This window comes from Rhincodon typus, chromosome 28 (genome assembly GCF_021869965.1).
Source record: "Rhincodon typus isolate 14 chromosome 28, sRhiTyp1.1, whole genome shotgun sequence".
In the NCBI taxonomy this organism is placed as follows: Eukaryota; Metazoa; Chordata; class Chondrichthyes; order Orectolobiformes; family Rhincodontidae; genus Rhincodon; species Rhincodon typus.
The window spans coordinates 25,907,735-25,928,098 of NC_063359.1; the positions used below are offsets into that span (position 1 = coordinate 25,907,735).

Sequence of the window (20,364 nt, forward strand, 5' to 3'; positions counted from 1 at the left end):
TTTACATCTTGCAGCTTTAAAAGAAAACAAACTGTGTGCTAGAATGAACTGCTGTTCTTGTTTAAACTCGCTAAGAGATGTTAATGGACACAAAGTTATTAATTTAGGAAGGGTTATCTCTAGCTTTTTCAGAGAATGGTTTGGCAGAGTAAAATATAAATGAGTTAAGCCCACAGTTTGAAGCACTTTTTTTGGAACCATTTAGCAACACATCACTTTCCTGCCAGGGAGTAGCCAGATTGTGTTGTTCCAGTGTTTTGTTGGAAAATTGTTTTGCTTTCATTTAAGGTTCTCTTGACTAATATGTAGCCTGTGGTTTAGGTTTGGAAAGTGGATTGGTGCTCACAAGTAAGGAAGACTGAACTGGAAAGAGAGAGTTCTTGCCCAGGATTTAAATACTGTAACAAGATCTCCGCCACTTCCACTTCTTGAAGAGTTTTGCCTCTTCCCTTGAAGTGAGAAATTTGCTATATTGGAAATTCACAGCTGAGAGTCCAAACTTGTATTGATTTTTTTTTTCAAAAATGTGTAGTTTCTCGTACAGAGTTTGTTTTTTAGTGTCAAAATGGTGATTTGGGATTGTATTTATATGAAAAATGAAAATTGAGTAAAATATGCACGATGACTGTGACAAGTGTTGAAAACATGAATTATTTTCTAGCCATTTTTCTTGTGCCTGGTAATATTAAGTTTAGTAGTTAAGACAACTGTAGCAATGCTAAAAATTTTAATTGTGTGGTCATGAATTCTACATATTTGAGAGGCCATTTAGTTGTGGTTACAATGTTAGGTAACCATCTTTAGTAGCATGAGTATCATGAGATGTTTAATTTATTCTAAAGATACTAATGATTTAAATTGCAACATTTAACTTCCAAATGTCTTCACACCAAATATTCTTAGTTAGAGAGAGCACTAAACAGTGATTGGTTGGGTTGAGACATCATGCTGTAATCCCATGTGCACTAATGTGTTATTATAGAATCGGGTTATTACTTTAACAGTGTAAAATGTTGAAAAGTATATAATAATATTACAGCTATGCTGTTACCCAGAGATGGCCAGAGAGAGAAATCCTGGTGGTAGTACAATTTTAAATGTATAAATTGTTCTGGGAGCTACAAGAGCAGGTCAGAGACCAGGAATTCTGTGATGTACTCTCACCCTGTCTTCCCACTGTTTGTTTGGTACCTAATAAGGTATAAGTCAGAAGTGTGAAGAAATGCCACTTGGCCTGAATGGATGCAGCTCCCAACAGCACTTGAAGCTCAACTATCCTGGACAAAGCAGCCTGCTTGATTGATACCCTATTAACCATCTTTGGCGTTTAATCTCTTTACTACTGACACACACTGGAGCATTAAGTACCATCTACAAGAGTCACTGCAGTAACTCACTTCAAAGGCACCTTACAAATCCGTGACTTTTCCTGCCTAGAAGGGCAAGAACAGCGGATGATTGGAACACCACCATCTGCAAATTTCTCTCCAAACCATGCATCGCCATGACTTGAAACTATTTAGCTGTTCCTTCACTGACGTGAGGTCACAATCCTGGCACTCCCTTCCTACCAGTACTGTGAGTGTCCCTATGTCCATGGGACTGTAGCAGTTTAAGGAGGCAGCTTACCAACATCATCTCCAGGGTAATTGGTGGATAGGCAATAAATGCTAGAGTAATCAGCCCACATCCCTTGAACGAATAAAACAAAGCAGCTTTATTGTTCTTGCCCTTGACACTTGATATCGGCCAAATATGGTTTAATCAAAGCATGATCTCAACTCAGCATTTGACATTTTCCTACCTAAGCAATGCCGTTTACATTGGGTTGAAATATAGCCAATATGTTGCAACTTCACTTTGCATTGTGGGAACATGAACAGCATAGTTGAATTTTACCGTCTTTCTGTACTCCAAATTTGTAAACTGTTTCTACCTAAGGATGCATCAAGGCAGCATGTTAATGTTGCAGAACCTTTACAACTAGGCATGTTTCAGTTAACCTGTTGTGTAAATATTTAAGCCAATCAGCAAGAATGTTTCATAATTATTTAGTGAGAACGTCATGGAAGTATTCAACAGTATACAGTGTAGTAGACACCAGTCAATGTCTGCTCAGTCCCTTGGTAGATATGGATTATGCGTTTAAAGATATCTGTTGGTTAACTGGTTTCACTGAATGAGCGACAAAATCCAGTTAATTCAAATTTCTCAAGCCTTGCCCAATCATGTTCTCCTGTTCTGACTCTGACCATTCATTAAAGGTAGTCTAGTTTTTTTTAAATTTAGTAATATTAGGTTCTGTAACATGAGTGGCTTTGTTTTAGAAATTTTACTGATTTTTCTTGTGATACCTTTAGTTGGCTGGTGGAGTTGAAATAAAGGCCGAACCGGAAAATGGTTTGAGCCTTCCAATTATGGGCTTGGGTGGATTCTGTGACATGTTGGACATAAAATGGGTAAAGTGTTGGCAATGTGGAATTATCACTGAAGCTCTACACTTTTCAATAGTTTTATAATTAAAAGTTCATTCAATTTGAGCAGTTGGGTAGGCAAGTCTTTTGACCATTTTTAGTAAAATATATGCGAGGAGGATCATTGTGATTTTGCCATTCTGTCACTAAACAATTACATGTTCTAATTGCTCATTGAACATTAACAACCTCTTCTGCCAATAGTTGTTTCTTTGCATGTGTTGTGTTATTATAGTAGTGTTGCAACAGGATGAGCAATTATAACTAATTTAAAATTGTTTAAATTTAGAATATTGTTTTGATTGAATGGGTGAATTTTTGTGTCTCAATATGAGTTGCAATAGCCAGGATTCGCGTTTAATAAAGCCATGCCACATGGATCAGGGCATTTCATTGGCATATTCTAACAAGACTGTTTTAAAAAAAAAACTGGTGTATTGAAACCAGTGACTTGTGCTTCTTTTATGGAAATATGGTTATTGTGGGAGCTTCACAAATTTATAAATGTAACATTATGTTAACAAAAATAAACTATAAGTGCCAGGAAAATTCAGCCCAAAAATACTGAATTGAAAGGTACTTTTCTCTGAAACCTCTTCCAAAGGCCTCATTAGGGGCTTGTTGATCTAGTGTTTAATATGCAGATTAAATAGACCCATTAAATATAGTTTAAAGAGATTTATGTGCAGACATTTAATTTTTTTTGAAGATTTTTTAATAGGCCCATTTACTCCAGCAGTATTAATGATTACATAATCCATATTGAACACTCAAAGTGTGATAATTTTCTTGTGTGAATGGTGTAAGCCTGCATAGGGGCAATTTTCCTTTTAGTTCCAGACTTTAGAAGTGGACTTAAATTAAATTATTACATGCTTAATTGTTTTCCTCATTTAGCTTATCTTTTACTCAATGGAACTGATACTATGCTGTAAATATTTTTTGTATACACATGAATGGTGGACTTTTAGAATTGTGCAAAGACATTTGAGCCATCTTCCAGCCAGTATGTTAAGGAAAATAAGCAAGAGTTCTTTTTATTTAAAATCTGTACAAAAACTGAGCTTGTTGAGCGGTGTTTTTTATATTTACAAACTATAAAATGCATGTTGGCTTGAAAGTCATATAAAGAGCAGGGTGGTTTATTATAAGGCTTCATAGTATTTGTAGTTACAAGTTTTGGAACATGAATTTGATTTGAAATATGTACAGTAACAGTCAGTAGCTATACAATCAGGGTATGGCACATTTGGGTTAAAATTACCTTGCTTTGGTTTACAATGTGTGAATCTTTTTCAAAATTGGTTTTGAAAATTGGAACAATGTAGCTCAATGTAGTTTTATCTTTTTCATATAAAGGCATTGTTATTCTAGGTTAGAGATTCTTGAGCAATTAAAGTACAATTACATTTTGTGATAACTTTTTTAAAGTGAAAAATACACACTTATTAGCAAAAGCCTGAATGTTAAAACTGTTGATGTGTTTAGCCATTTAGTCAAATTACTGGAAGACTGGAAGCTCTGCTTAAATCTAGATAAGAATATGGATCATCTTAAATGCTGGCTGAACATATAGCTGGAGTTAGTTGATTTTTGATTACATGGAAGTTATCTTCTCTTGCCATTTGCAATGCAATAAAGAGAAGAACTTTGTTTTTTATTATTTTTCCACAGAAGTACTACATATATCCCTAAACTGATTTAGTTTCAACAAATAAATGCTATGTAAAAGTAAAATTAATCAGGATATTTATACAAGTCAGTCACTTAACTTGAATAGTGAAATCTGAATTGAGTTAAAACTATCCCCATTTTCGAAACAGGATAGCTTCTGTCACAGTGTTGTGATGTCATGTAAGGGAAGGACCTACAGACCAATTAATTTTATGTACAAAATGAATTCCATAAATAATGTGTATGTATCTATAAATAGTGCTTCAGATGCATACGAGAGCCTTGACTCTTGTATTTGTTGACCTAATCTCCACAACTGTTCAGGACTAGCGTAATTTCTGACAAACCATATTGTGATAGAGTTAAAGAATTTTCGTGCCAAAAATTGTTCTTTGTGCTTTGAAGCTCCTGCCCCAAGCCTATACATATTGCATATGTTATATGGCTAAAATCAATTGATTGTAACTTGTTTTCTACTAATGTAATTGTGATTGTGTCAGATATTTAACTTTAAATCCTTAATTTGTTGTAAACATGCCATTTAAGATGATCTCCTTTTTCAGCAAAATTGAGGACATTTTTTTTAACTATTCTACCAGCAAATTTAAAAAAAATTACAGTGGAAGAAATTAAAACAGTTTGGTAAGACTTCTGGAAAGAAATTTGGGCTCTTGAGAATTGAACACTGCTGCTTGATAATTGTGCCTCTTGTTATAAGCCTGTAATTAACAAAATCGCAGAGTTAGGCTTTGTCACTTCATTTCCTTTCATCAGAATGAGTATAATAATGAACAAAGTTCCCTTGTTTCATATGCTAAGCTCTTGCTCTTAAACCCATATGAGTTCATAGGCTTCTATAATTGCTAAATTGGTTTGTTAGAACAAGATAATAGAGAATTTCTTCTCTTTATAATTGGACACTTCTTCCCTGTAGGCTAATGTATGCACATCTCTTGCATACTCAATAAGTTGCGCATTTGAAAGCCATAACTAGCTAATAACTGCTACAGTGTCATCAGAGAGTAATGGTATGCTGATTAGCATAATTAATGACAAATGGCATTGCAGAAATGGTGGATTGGTTTAGTGGATGATGAATGCGTCAATGCCTAGGTTGGAACCTGCCAAGTTGGCCTAGCTGGCTGTCAGCCCTTATGTTATTTCACTGGTAGATCTCATTAGTCACCATGTGAGATGCCAGTTTTTATTCGTTGGTGTCTGGAACACTGAGAACTTAATAACATGAGCAAATATGGCTTCCCAGTTTCTGGAATTAAACATTACATTAGCATTTTTTTCTGCTTCATCAATTTTTTATCCACTTCATCTCTCTCAGAATTCACTAGGATTCATCGACCTTTTAATGCAAAGAATAGTAAAACAGCAGCACTACAACAAGAGCACTTAACTTGGTTACTTTGAGCTCGTATATAGGGCAGCAAGTATGCTGCTAAACATGTTTTTTCAACAGAAGTACCTGTTAATGTCAGTTGTAGGTGCAAGTCCTATTATTTCCCATAAAATTCCTTTGTGCTGTAAAGCTCCAAGATAAAATTGGACTATAGTTTCACACTGCAATAGTCACAGTTCTAAATATGAGATTTTCTAATGCATTAACAAAATAGCACTGCAGTTCAATCTGACCAGAACAGAAAATAACATTGTCTTTTTCATAGTTCACATCAATCATGAGGTGTACATTTTGCATGAAGTCACATCTGTTGTCTTTATAGTGATGGACCTGTGCCATGACAGCTATTCAGAGACTACTTTTCTTTTAGTAGAATGAGTCTAGGATCAATATTCCTCTCGCAGTGCTGTCCAGGAACAATTTAAGTACAAATCACTGCAGGTTTGTTGTTCCTGGGCCGCAACCTTGGTACCCAATCTTCTTCTTGGACTGGATTTAAATAACTCATGTACATCGGGCAGGCATGGGGTACTTTATCGAAGCACAGCAGGGGACTTCCATTTGCTGCCTGTGGCTAAAATGCAGCAGCAACCTTAAAGGGCCAGGCCATGCAGAAGCCTCGTGAGGAAGCCTGAAGGACTTGAGAATTTGACAGGAGTTGAGAGCAGGAGGGGACAGCTACTGATGACTAATGAAAAGCTTTTAAATATATTTATATCTGCTGGAAGCTGTGATTTGTATGTCAGTGGTCTTTACAATTATTTGAAGGATCGGTTATGTGTTTTGCACTGCCATATATGATTTGTGATTGTAGTGGCAAGTTAGTAACAGGGTGGCAGCACAGTTTCAAGTAGTGGATTAGATAGGCAGGGAAAACCAGTGTGGGTATAAGGAATGGAGACAGTAAGTACTGCAGATGCTGGAAGCTAGGGTCGATAAATGTGGAGCTGGAAAAGCACAGCAGGTCAGACGGCATCCGAGAGCAGGCAAGTCAACGTTTTGGGCTGAAACACTTTGTCAGTATTGGGGAGGGGGAGGGGAACCCAGAAATAAGTGTGTGGGGTGTGGGGGGAGTGGTGGGAGTGGTGGGTAGGTGGGATGGAGATAGGTGATTGCAGATAGGGGGTTATTGTAGTTGGTCAGTGGGAAGGATGGAGCAGATGGATGAGTCGGAAGATGGACAGGTTGGGGGTGGAGAGATTTTTGAAGCTGGTGAAGTCAATATTCAGGCCATTGGGCTGTAAGCTCCCAAGACGAAATATCAGGTGTTGCTCCTCCATTTACATTTGGCCTCCCTCTGACAGTGGAAGAGGCCAAGAATGGACTCCAGGGGAGTGGGAGGGGGAGTTAAAGTGGACGGCAGCTGGAAGGTCGGGTCGGTTGGTGCGGGCAGAGCGCAGGTGCTCTGCGAACCAGTCTCCGAGTCTGCGTTTGGTCTCCCTGATATATGGGAGACCACATCTGGATAAATGTATTTAGTAGATGAGGTTAGATTAAGTGCTTTTAGAGAAGTAGCAATACAGACCAGATGTGAGATTAGAGAGAAATTAAACTCTTGCTTTGTGAGGCAATTAGTAACAACGGGCCTGAAGAGGATCAGTCACATTTCCCCTACTAATATTGCTTGTGGATGTCTTCCCTTGCCAGCATCCAAATAAGTCATAGCCATTATCACAAAATTGTGGGTAGTACATTATAAAACAGTCTTTATCACTAAGTGTAAAGTAGCTATGTGGCAAAACAATACTTTCTTCAAAATCATCCCCCACAAAAAAAATTGATCTTCCTTGATAATGTAGGTCTATCTATGAAGACAGCTCGCACCTGAACAGCAGCACCAGGCCTTTTTTTCCGGAGACCAGCATGCTACTGTATTGTATCTAATGCTTTGGAAAAAATCATAGTGTAGATGTCTTTGAAATTTATTTCCATGTAATTTCCAACGTCGCAGGTGTCAAAGCCATAGCAGAAGTTCACAAATAGTGTTTTTACAAAACAGGAAGCAAAGAACAATTTTCTATCCACCTTGCACCCATTTTTCTGGGATGGTCAGAAAGTGAAGAAAATTCAATCGAATATTCAAGTAGATCTGTTTTTAAATAAATTGGTTCTGTATCTTCTGGAGTAAAAGGATAATAGTAATTTGATGCAGATTTCCCAGTTGATTTTTTGCCACAAGTAACAATTATTTGTTCAGAGTTTGCAAAAGTTGCCTGAAGATTTACTTTAAAATTATTCTGAGAGTATAGTCTTTCAGTACATTGTGAGAAGGTCAACATAAATCTGATGGCATGCAGGATGTATAATACACTTTTGGCTACTCTAACTATAATTTTAAGCAAGTACTGTTTTAATTCAGTCGTCTTTAATTTTCTTTCCCAACGTTGTCCAGTTCACTTTTTTTCTGTGAAATACACCAACACTTACAGCTTTGAATCTCCTAATGACAATACTAGTCATGATTATCATTCTGTATGTAAAGGTTAATGATAAGATACACTCCCTTATTCCCACCGAGTCAGTGCATTAGGACTTCCGAAGAATCCCGATTATCTTTCGGGAGGAAGCCTGGTCTCCAACAATCTAGGCCAGTGTTTGTGGAAGTAGGGATGCAGAGGAATAAGTAGTATGCACACACATAATTAAATCACTATAATACATAATACATTGGAAAGGATCGTGACTTTCCACATTTGAAACAAGAAATTCTATTTTGCTACTCTCTTCAGAGCTAATCTGAGGAAAGATAATGAACAACAGTTAAGAGCACTGTTAAATGCAAATATTCAAAGTTGCTGGGTTCAGGTTGGAGCAGAGAACAGGGTAAAACTAATAATTAATTTTTATTAAGGCAAAAATCTTGATGGCTGGTGGATCAAAGATGAAGATTGAAAATACAATGGTAAAGTGGAGCTAGAAGTATGTGATTTTACAAATGTTCATGAAGTGGGTTAGTGACTGGCTGAATCTTGAAGGTCACAGAATTGCAAATAAAAACTGGTGAAATAATTTTGTAAAAAAGGCAAATTTTAAATCAATTAACCTATTGTAATAACCTGGAAGGGAAAACTCAAATGGTATTGAAAAAAATTATCTAAATCAGGCAGTCATTAGTCTGTTGAAAGACAGGAAAATTCTCTTCTTTAAAAATTATAGTTTTCAAATGGAGCTGGTAATTGCTATTTTGCAACATCCTTGAAGAAGTCAGTGAAGTTTAATTGGAATTTTGACAAAAAGATCATAATTATTAATTCAGACTGATAAAATTTTGAAATAAAACTGAGGTCAGCCTACTATGTGGTTTTATGTATGACGGGGTTTTTACTTCACAATGAAGCTGAAAAACTGTCTAAGCAGATTGTCTAACTTCACTGAATTCCTTAATACCAAGACATTTGAATTATTGACGGTGAGACCTGAATTACACTTAGGAAATGTAAACGTATTCCCTGTAATATTTTGTGAATGTTTGTGTATTTAACAAGCAAGAACAGCTTCTCCCTATGTAGTTTGTCCAGCCTGCTCACAATTTTGAGGAGCTCTGTCAAATCTCTTCTCAGCGGCCTTCTGTCTGAGGAGAATAGTCCTAACTTATTTTATCTGTCGTCATAACCGAAGTTTTTCATTCCTGGAATCGTCCTTGTACATTGCTCCTGTTGTCTCCAGGCATTCACGTCTTGCCTATAATATGGCCTGCACAGTACTCCAGCTGAGGTCTAATAAATGTCTTTATCTGTAGTTTAACATGGTTGGTTGGGCTTTTCTTTGATCTTAAATGTGAAATTGAACAGATATTTATGTGCAATTAATGCGTTATGGAACTGAACTGATATTCTTGCAAAGCTCCCGAACAGAATTTTTTTCCATTCTTAGTTCATGAGCAATGTAATAACTAAGGAGGAAAATGTAAGGTTAAATTTGGAAATCCTCAAACAGAAATTATGGGTGAACGAAAGTTGTCTTTGTAGCCGCATTTTGGATTTTAAAAAAAAAAAACTAGCAGTTCAAGTTTACTGGAATTTGTAGTTCTAAAAAAGGTGTATATTGGCACTCTATGTTTGAAGAATATCAATATCTGATTATTGCAGGAGTACAGTTAAATGTGAAAATTAGGAAGTCAGTGCTCTGCTCTTCCAAAAGCTTGGCTAAGACCGTGTCTTGCTGAAGCACTTGTAATGGCATGAGGTTGCAATAATTGTATGATACTTATCCACGCAACATGCCAAGAAAAGCTGGGGCTTGTCAATTCAATGTAGCTAAGATTTTAATGACGTGATATTTGTTGCCAAACCACTTGGCATTGAAATTAACTTTTCCAAATGTGGATGCTCATTTATTCGGATTTTACTAATCTTGGAGATCTCTTTAATTTTAAACTGATGCTTTTCTTAATTGTTTAATCCATTTATTGCCATCTTTATTTTGCTCTCTGTCCAAGATTTGGCATTGAATTAACTATTCTTTGTTATATTTCATGGTCCAAAGTACGTATGCTGTCAAGAAGTATCCTGCAATAGATAAGGAGATGCAAATTGCTTGCTCTGGTCAACAGGTCTTAGATCTCCTGTAGAGGCTATCTTCACATCAAGCCCTACTACAAAATAATCATATTTTAAGGATGTGCATATAGAGATACTCAAATAATCTTCAAAACATCAGTATTTTAGAAGTCGTGTCAAGATTTAATTTGTGCAGATCATTTTACTACTCATTTTGCTTATGGGGCTGCACTTATCTTTTCAACTTTGAAACACGGGGTTGAAGTGTAACATTTTTTTTCCCTTTTGTGTTTTTTGAATTGGTTTCTTTACCATTGTGCTAGTTAGTTGTACATGATCATCTCTGTACAAAAGATACGTGTCCACAGCACCATATTATTATCATAAGGAACAGAAGTCATTAAACTAATCTGAAAATAGAACCTTGCTATCGTCAGTTCTCATACCACGGGTCACAAGCTTCAGCAACACCAAAATTTTTCCTGTCAGGAAAGGGGGCAATTTTTATTCCCTCTCATTAGACAATTTGACTAATGACTAGCTTTGGCTGTGGAGCTATTCAGGGACTACGGACTTCCGTAAGGCACTTGGAACAGTGTGTAAAGACGGCCTCAGTTGGAATGGCACAGATGGCAAGCCCAAACGACAAAATAAACTACAATATGTCTTGGAGCTGCTGTCAGGCCAGAGCTTATTTGTCATGTCACAGCAATCTATTGGGTTGGGGAGCAGCAGCTCCTCTCATGGGCCTTGAAAACTTCTACACACAGCATTGTGCTTCAGGTCCAATGGGTAGCAGTGAGAAAAAAAATAAACCGGTTCCTTGATATGGTTTTAACAAATTAGCCCATGTAATTTCAAAGGGTTTAATTTTTATATGCAAAGTGGCAGGATGCAGTACATAAACTAATTTCAATTTGGGACTCCTGGAGCTATTAAACAAGCAGGTTGTTGATGCTAAGTAAACTGCCTGTTAACATACTTTTGTGTTCAGAAAGCGGCAATCAATAAGCTCAATAGCTTTCTAGATTATTGAAGTAATGCCTTTTAAATAAAAACAACAGTTTAATTAGATTGCTGATTGCAGCAGGATTAGTATCAGAAGCACTTAACTGTAATCAAAATGCAAGGATATTAATCTAAAATCTTGCTCAGCAGGAATTTTATATGCTTCGTGAACTATTATTCATCAACTGCAAGTTTGAATTTTGATTTTCTTGAAGTATTTGTGGGAACAATTGTTGGTTCATTTTGTCCCAATTTGTAGCTCACTTCTGAGGCTGAGGATCTGTTGCATTGGATGACTTGTGGCCTTTTTTTTTTTTGTTCTGTTTCAATCATATAGCTTGTATCATTCATACCAAATATAAAACACTCGGATCCTTCATTCAGATGTAGTAGCTGTTGCTCCTGTTTTACTATTCCGTTTTAGGTGCAAAAATATTAATAGGTAGTTTATGTGCTGAATTTCAATTTGACTGGAAACTTTACATAATGTATTTCCCCCATTTAGAAGTCATTCCATCTTACAGTATCATGCCATAGTTGACTTTTCAAAATTAACAATTGTATAAGAAAGCAGTGATGTAGTAAGCCATTATAACACTGAACTCTGTTCAAGAAAAGGACCTTTTACTCGATAAAGCAATCAAGTATATGTTCATTAAAGGTAATGTAAAAAATGAGTCAGTGGGAACCCTGGGTTCAAATTTTATGTTGGAAATTGTGCATTAAGTGGATACTTAAAACTTTGACCCTGAAATTGCGCTGTAGGAAACCAACATACAAGTTGTTTAATGCATTTGTCTGAAATAATCTCCTCTGCTATTTTAACAGAGGCATTAACCGATTTAAGTTTAACTGATTGCACCTACATTAAAACAGTGCAAAGCGGCTTTTCAACCTAACAGATCAAAAATTCATATATTAACATCCCACTATTTAATTTCAGGGCCAGCATCCTTGCAATATATTTTAAAGCATGGTACATCAGTGCCCTTTATATTTGGGGAGAAGAGAAGTCTGATTTTAAAGATTTTGAAACTGATACTTTTGCAAACAGTATTGGTGTTAATTATGCTGTGCATATTTTTTCACTGAATTGCTGTAAATACACAGATTTACAACCTTCTACAGGCAAGAAAATCAATGAAAATGTAACTGTGTATGAGAATTTTGCCCAAAGCTCAAAAAGCTAATAGGTCCTAACTTTCGGATGACAACTCTGTATTTTGCACTTCATTGCACAAGAGACTGAGTGCAGGTATTTGTGACGCATTGCACTTGAATTCCTTCAGTAGACATGTAGAATTTCTCTGTGTACAACAATAGAAGTGTTCAGTGCTGTGTGGAAATGTAACCCTCTGAGTACTGAAGAAGTAATTCATCTACACCTGGTAGCTAAACATGACAATGTTAGCATTTTTCATTTTACTGACATTACCATTAATAAAGCATTGATCCAAAAGTAGCTTTGCTGAGTCTGTTCTTTGTTCTTTGTTTCCATCATTCATGACGATTTAAATTAAAATGATGCAGTGCAAAATTATAATGGAAAACGCATTGCTCTTCATTGTTTACAATGTTCTGTGATCACGTTTAAAGAAGTGCGTCTGAGCTATATACTATTTAAAATTAAGATTGGCTTGGGAAACGTTAATAGCTCAATAAGAAGGTACTGCATTTTTCTAGCTGCATTCTTGTTGAACGGTTGGACAACCTTTTTAAAAAGGTAAATAATGTTTAATGCATTATAATTTTTAATTGACTTGTGGTTACGAATATTGAATTCCTGTTAAGCACATTTGGGGGCAAATAAATCTGGCATGAATGATTCTTTTTATTTGTGCTTAGTTAAAATTTCATCTTTTAATTTCAGTAAAATTTCTTGGCTTCAATTGATTACTAGTTGAAGATAATTTGCACAACACAGAAATGGGTCATTCAGCCCAACTGTTCTGGACTGGTATTTATGCTCCAGATAAGCCTTCTCACAGCTGACTTCATCTGACCCTACAAGCATGTTCTTCCAACTATTTATTTCTTATGTGCCTATCTAGATCCTCCTAAACACAGATATGATATTCAGTCACTCTATGATGGTGCTTTGTACATTCTAACCACTTTTATAAGTTTATTACATTTATGACCCATTGTTTTGAGCTCCAGTCACTGTTGAAGTATCTCATATAATTATGTAATGTAAGGCAAAAATATAGGGAAGCTATGTACATAAAACCTTTGAACTGTGAATGTACTTTATGCTTTAAATGTGATCTTAATTTCTGATGTCACAGCAGCAAGACAGAGTCTTCCTTTTCTGAGTTCTGAGGAACCGGACCCGAAACATTATCTTTGATTTCTCTTCACAGGTACTGCCAGACCTGCTGAGCTTTTCCAGCAACTTCTGTTTTTGCTTCTTTGTTTTCCCTCCTTGCCTTCTCTAAGCAAGAGTATGAGCATTGCTGGTTTAATTAACCCTAAATGACCAATGTTCCTTTTCAGTGTCACTGAACTGAGGTTATCCTCTTTTATAAGTAATATGAACACTGCTGCTGAGCAGTTGCCTCAGAATCCCCATATTTTCTATGTAAATAACCTTATTTTTATGTTATAATCTTGAACTTATTTAGTTAGACTATCATGGATAACAGATATTACCCACTGATTCACTTATTTCTTCTATGCATTGGAACATGAATAGGTCATTCAACCCCATAAGCTGTTTAACCATTCAAACAATTCATGGTTGATCTGTACCTCAAATTCCTGTAACCCCCCTTGCCTGCATGCCCTTAAACACCCTGACCAATGAAAATGGATCATGTAGTTTTGGAAATTTCATTTAACCCTATATCCAAAGCTTTTTGGAAGAGAGAATTCCCTAACCACCAACTTTTGTGTAAAAAGAAATACTCTTTGTTTCACCGCTGAATGACTGAACTCCTAATTTTAACCTTCTTGTTCTGGATTTTTTTGTATTGGTATAACTGTATCTCGCTCATAGAATCATTTGGCATTATAAGCACCATGATGTAAATAACTGTTCAACCTTATAAACTCAATGAAATGCAAGCTAATTTATGCAATCTGTCTTTGCAGTTTAACCCTTCTTGTATCATTCTGATGATTCTGTGCTGTGCCGCCTCTCAATGGCCTCTGAAATTGGAAAGATAATCTTCTTACATTTCCTACCATGTGAAATGAAGTGAAACAATTGACTCCCATAATTAAAAGTTTGAAAGCAGCATGTGTGAATGATACTCACACCCATCCAGTTCCTCAATGGCCATTGAACAGAAGGACTGGCTACGTGCATGTTCTTACTCATAAACTAATTATTTTTTAACCATTTTTGTATGGTGTTTTGCACTGATTAGTTTTACTGCTGTCCCATAGAAAGGGCAGCCATCTGAATGGAAGATAACTTCAGATTAAAAAAAAATGTGCAGTGATCATCCTTTTCCTTTGCTTCTGAACTGGTGTTTAAAAAAAAAAAAATTGTTTTCTACCATAATGTCTTTGGGAATTTTGCCATGCTCGTGATTTAAAAAAAAACTATTAAATATTTTCTTTCAGACTTGAATTTTGTACATTTTTGATAAGTTCACATTGCTGAATTTGTTGATCAAATGCACTGAACTATCTCTGGATGTATGTTTTTTTTTAATCAACAAAGACGGTGTTAAAATTTGACAGCCTTGACATGCTGATTTCTATGTACACTCATTTCAGTGTGAGGTTACAGGATTAATAATACAGTTTCATGCTACTTGCCATTTTTAACCATGATCATTATGATAAAGGGCATATACTTAATTACAGCCTGTTTAATTACAGCTCTTTTGAAGCTCATTTGTTTGGTAGAATGCTAATTAAAATGGTGAGCCTGTGGCATGTCCTTATTTTCATCCTTTGTGCTAGGTGAATGAACTAAGTGTAATGCACCATGTATTAGTGCTTTACTAAAATAATTACAAGTGCATGCAGGTTTCAGCTGGATAAGTCCCAATAGTTTATAAACTTTTAGCTTATTCTTGCAGCCTTCTGCTGTGGTTCACCATCTTTTTGCATTTTTAGTTCAACATTTAATTGCATTTTTTTCAATGGAGTAAAGTGGATCTTAAAGTTAGTGTACTGTGCAGAAAATAAGTTCATATAACTTGTTATTTGGATCACTTCTCTTAATATCTCTTAATTCTCTAAATAACTGTTACGTTGTATCTTTAATCTATTGCCTGATGTATTCAGTAAAATTGACTAAAACAGAGCATTTGATTACCTAGCAATATATTTTAATGAAAATTTAATCCTGAACTTAAATAGCATTTGGTGCTAATAAATGGTACTTTATTCAAATATGCATTGTAGTCTCCTAAGCTTGAATATTCTAAACACAGATCTTGTCCTGTTTACGTTTTTACAATTTGTTTTTACTGACTATAAAGTTGCTCTTAACCATGGGATATTCCAATTCATTCAATTTCAAAATTTGTTCCAATTTCTGGTTTGCATCTTTTTTTTCTCTACCATGGGCTGTTTTTTTAAATAAAAACATATCTAAGTTTAAATAACAATTATCTTTAGACCATAAGACTTGGAAGCAGAACTAGGCCATTTTTCTATCGAGTCTGCACTGCTGTTCAGTGAGATCATAGCTGATATGATTATTTAGAAAAATGTTCTGGAATGTGATCTTCACTGACAAGATGAGATAGTTACATGTCCCTAATTGCCCTTAATGAGTAGTAGTGAGCCACCTTTCTGAACTATCCAATGGTGTAGGTTTATCTCACTTATTTTGGGTTGGAGGAATTTCAGGATTTTGATTGAGCAACTGTAAAAGAATGGAGATAGTTAATTATATTCTCCTTGTTGGAGATGATAGTTGACTGGGACTTGGGTGGCGTGAATGTTGCTTGTTGAATTATTAGCCCAGGTCTGTTTGCATTTGGGCAAGGACTGCCTTGTATGTAAGGGGTTATGAGTGATATCAAGCACAGACTTCTAACTTTATATGTTAAACGGAAGATAATTGATGAAATACTTGAAGATGGTTAGGTCTAGGATACTACCCTGAGAAATGTATACTAAAATATCCTAGACTGAGATGATTGTCCTCCAACAACCGAATCATCTGTCTTTGTGCTAGGTATAAAGTTAACTGTTTGTGGCTCTTTCCCTGATTCCCATTAACTTCAGTTGTGCCACAAATCTCTGATGCCACACTTGACTAAATGTTGCATTGATGGTGATGGCAATCTTTTTCAGAAGCTTCATGCTTACTTTAAATGGGTAGATATCTTTTTTGCTAAACATGTTTAATGTAAGTACTGATTATATGTTACCTATGTCTGCTGTAACTAAATTGAGAAATCTTCAAGTAATGTGTGCAGTTGGTAGTATGAATTTAGTCTAGTTAGATTTCAGTGAGTAAAATATTATGAGTGAGATTTAATCATGTATTTTAGTAAATTGAAAATTTTCTTTTTCATAATATACTAAGAAATGAAAAATTTTCCACTTTGGACAAACAATTGCCAGTCCTAACATTAACATAGGTAGATTGTAGAAATAATACAATGCCATCATATATAATTCTGATAAATATTTTGCTTAAATATATTATTTTAGAATATTAATGTGAATATATAATTGATTCAATTCAGTAATTTTATGGATAGGAGAAAACACTTTGAAATTTTCAGTGTTTCTTTGCTTTTGAACCCATTGCCAATTGTGTATTACTTCATGTTGGCTCATGATTGAGCATGCATACCTCCATTTTTGCACAGGGTGTTATTTCTGTAAAGAAAAGCATAATATCAGAATTGAGCTGCTTTTGATGGTTATTGAAGTTCAGCCTTATTGTTCAATATAAAATTCTGGGACATCTCAGTAATTCCCCGCCATAAAAATCTTTTTGGGGAAAAAACTAAATACCGTCATAAATCATCAATGTCAGCTTTCATGCTAACCATCTAAATGGTTGGCCATTTCCCAATAACTCTTACTAAATTCCTGGCTAATGAGTGCTTGAGGGACAAGTTGCATATGCAGGTGGTCTCCTAATACATTGTTCTACAATAACGTCATTAATATTTTGATACAAATTGTATTATTTTGGATCTATGACTGTTGTCCGCCTATCAAGATCATGGCACTTTTGAATAGTTTTCCTTGTCATTTAACAATATTCTGTTGCAATTATGAAATGTTTTGGCATATCATGTTTCCTCTCATGAAGATTTCATTGGAAAAAAAATGAGAGCACAAGCAGCAACATTTAGGATTTTTTTAAAAACAGTATAGAATTTATAAATCTAACAGTACAATAGTTACTTTATGCTTTGGAGTGACCTGAGAAGTTGCAAATCCGTAGAAATCTGGTGTTTCATTTTGCAGTATTGGGAAAGTTACACCAGCAGCTTTAACACTTAAACAGTGCATGGATCAGGCTACTAAATAAGCTGCACCTCCAGACCCAATTGCTTCTCTGCAAATAGCCCATATTTGAGAACAACTGATTGAATTGGACTTTTTTTTCCAAAAAGAGCTTTTTTTTTTCAAGTCAACCCAATATTGAAATGGTTTCTAGCCATATTTTAAAATGTTTATATCTGCTCTTGTCAATGAAGATTTGTATTAATAAAATTTAGTTGGCTGGTGTGGTGGAAATTTCCACTGGATATATGTTTTGATGAAGTATCTGGTAGCTGAGCTAATTTAAATTAGAGATTTTTTGTATTCATAAATTCATTCATGGCAGACTATGACTGCACCTGGTCAGTCTCTAATGTAAGACCTTAATCAAGCACCATTAAGAACTAACTATCTATTTGTGTCTATTTCAGCAATGGACGGTGTGCCTTTCACTATTTCAGAAAAATTCTCCAGTGCGATTGAAATGGTAAGTGTATGTCACTGTAACTAAATTTGTTACTTTTTCTATACTAAGACAAATTACAAACCTAAGTTTTAATTTTCGCTAATTATTAAAAGCCAGTTACAAATATGTGCTGTACTATCATAAAAATTTTGAAAAATGCTGAAGATACAAGAAAAGGAATATCTTTGGTTGATACAGAAAATGTGTGCCCCATATAGTGGGGAAGCCATATTGGTGCCAATACTGCCCTTAGAGCGAAGGTTGCCATTCATTATTTTACTGAAACACTGAATCAGTTGTAGAGGCAACAAAACATAAAGTTTTAGTTTTTAATAAATAATATTTTTGACTGGTTTAACTTTACTTTTTTAGATATGTTTGTGACTTTGTGCATAACATGGCTGGTGTCCAGTGTCGCATTCCATGGTGTTCCCTAAATCTAGTTGGGAAACATTCAAGTGCATATACTACATCTGAATGAAATAGTAGCTGAATCTTGGCTTGCTGCCACAGTAGCAAATTTTGGTTAAAACATATTAACAAAATTAAACTGTAAGACATGATATGAACAGTGAGGAAGATTCAAACAACACATGGAATTAAGTTTGGTGATGGCGTGAGACAGTGTTGAGGAAGGTTCCAGTTCAAAATGGGGTTGAGTTTTAATTATTAAAGGATCCATAGAGATGGAAAACATTTTGGAGATATGTGCACTGTGTATCTTGTATTACATTTTGTTGGACGTCATTCCAAGAAGTGTTATTTGGAAGATATTCAATACTGTTTAATTCTTTCATCAAGTATTGCCCAACCGCTCATATTTTGCTGTAATAAAACTAGGCCTAAGTGATTGCCTGTTGTATTGATGTATGGTGAATATGAATGAATTGGAAACCCAGTTGTTCTTAAGCAAAGCTTTGGACAGGGAACTCTGAAAACATAAAATACATTGTAATAGCATACTTATTTGTTTTGAAATCTATAAAGCTCAAATATTTGACAACAAAAAATGGTATTTATGGTTATAATGATTTCCATTGAGCAATAAATTAATTTCCTAACTTCATAAAGGGCACTTATGAGGTGATCTTGTGCTTGGTTAAAAAAAGGTCATGAGATTGTTGCGGCCTGTCAATGTGGGTAGAATTTAAGCACAGTGTGTATAAATTTTCTACTGTATACAATCTACCGCCAAGATACATTTATTCATATTTCAGTATCTCTTTCATATATATGTAGAAGCCATTTGATTTCTTTTGCATTATTTTAATCTAAGATCTTAATTGTTACCAGAAATCAGCTGTCTCAATTTTGGCAAGTTTCCTGGAAGATTTCTGTTGTGAACCTGAGCGAGTTCTCTCACACTATTCGCAACTCACTTCATTAGTTATGCACAACTCTTCCTTGGTGCCCGCTTGCCCTATGTTTCTCCCTGCAAAGGTGAAAGTGCTGACAACTTCCAGGCCCTTAGGGAATTCCTACTGCTGGCGCCGTTTTTAAGTCCTAGCAGTACACCAGGTCATGCTGTGCCAGCGAGGAGCTGCCCTTCACAGTGCATATGTGGGAATCAAACGAGAAGGAAATATTTCTGAAGGCAAATGGTTTGTAAAATGTTTTGATATTTTCTCATCACCTGATTAATTGACAGCCATTATATCTGTAGCTATAAGAACCAAGTTGCACAGTTTAGCCGCCCTCAGTATCATTCTATCCTCGAATCTAGTCTAACAGTATGCCACTGTTTCCTTAATGCCCAAAGTAGCCCAACATCTTTGCATTATTCAGTGGGGGAACATCACATACTGAAAAGCCTTCAAGCAGTTGAAAACATGCAATTTTATTCAACAATAGCAAAAGCAAAGATGCAATGAAGAAAAGCTGCATTTGTTCCTGGGAACAGAATGGGGACTGCTTGCTTTTCAACAACCTATTCACAGCTAATGAGTGAGCACTGCTGCCAGCGCTATTGGAACCGGGTATCAATTAAGTCCTGCTTGGTTTGTTGCATTGGCTGTGCTGTATCATGCAGAAGATGATGTTCTTCCATCTTCCTCTTCTCCATACTGCAGCTGCTTTCCCATCTCTTCCGTGTTCATCACACTCCCTGTTTTTGGATATTCAATTGAACAAGGTATTGACCACTCTTAACATCCTGGTCACAACCCTGGAACTTCCTTCTAACAAACCTACTCCACGTGGGCAGCGCATGATTCAAGAAGGCAATTCACTACCACCTTCTCAAAAACAAATGGAATGGCTGACAAATTCTGGCCTTGCAAGTGATGCCCAGATCCCAGGAACAGATTTTTAAAAATTCTTATCTTGGCCATCGAGACCATTTATTTGCATCTTATGCGGCATCGTCTGCCAGTGAACTTGCTTTGCAGCAATTCTTAACCCACTGCTGCTGAAAACTCT

General features: G+C 35.7%; 1 protein-coding gene across 1 annotated transcript in view; it reads left to right on the plus strand.

The window, feature by feature from the left end:
• mvb12ba (multivesicular body subunit 12Ba) overlaps positions 1-20,364 on the plus strand; it is a 97,781-nt gene that overhangs the window by 43,427 nt on the left and 33,990 nt on the right. Inside the window, exon 5 of the mRNA XM_048613724.1 lies at positions 17,912-17,967. Within this exon, the coding sequence (XP_048469681.1) occupies positions 17,912-17,967 (56 nt within the window). The remainder of the gene's footprint in view (positions 1-17,911; positions 17,968-20,364) is intronic.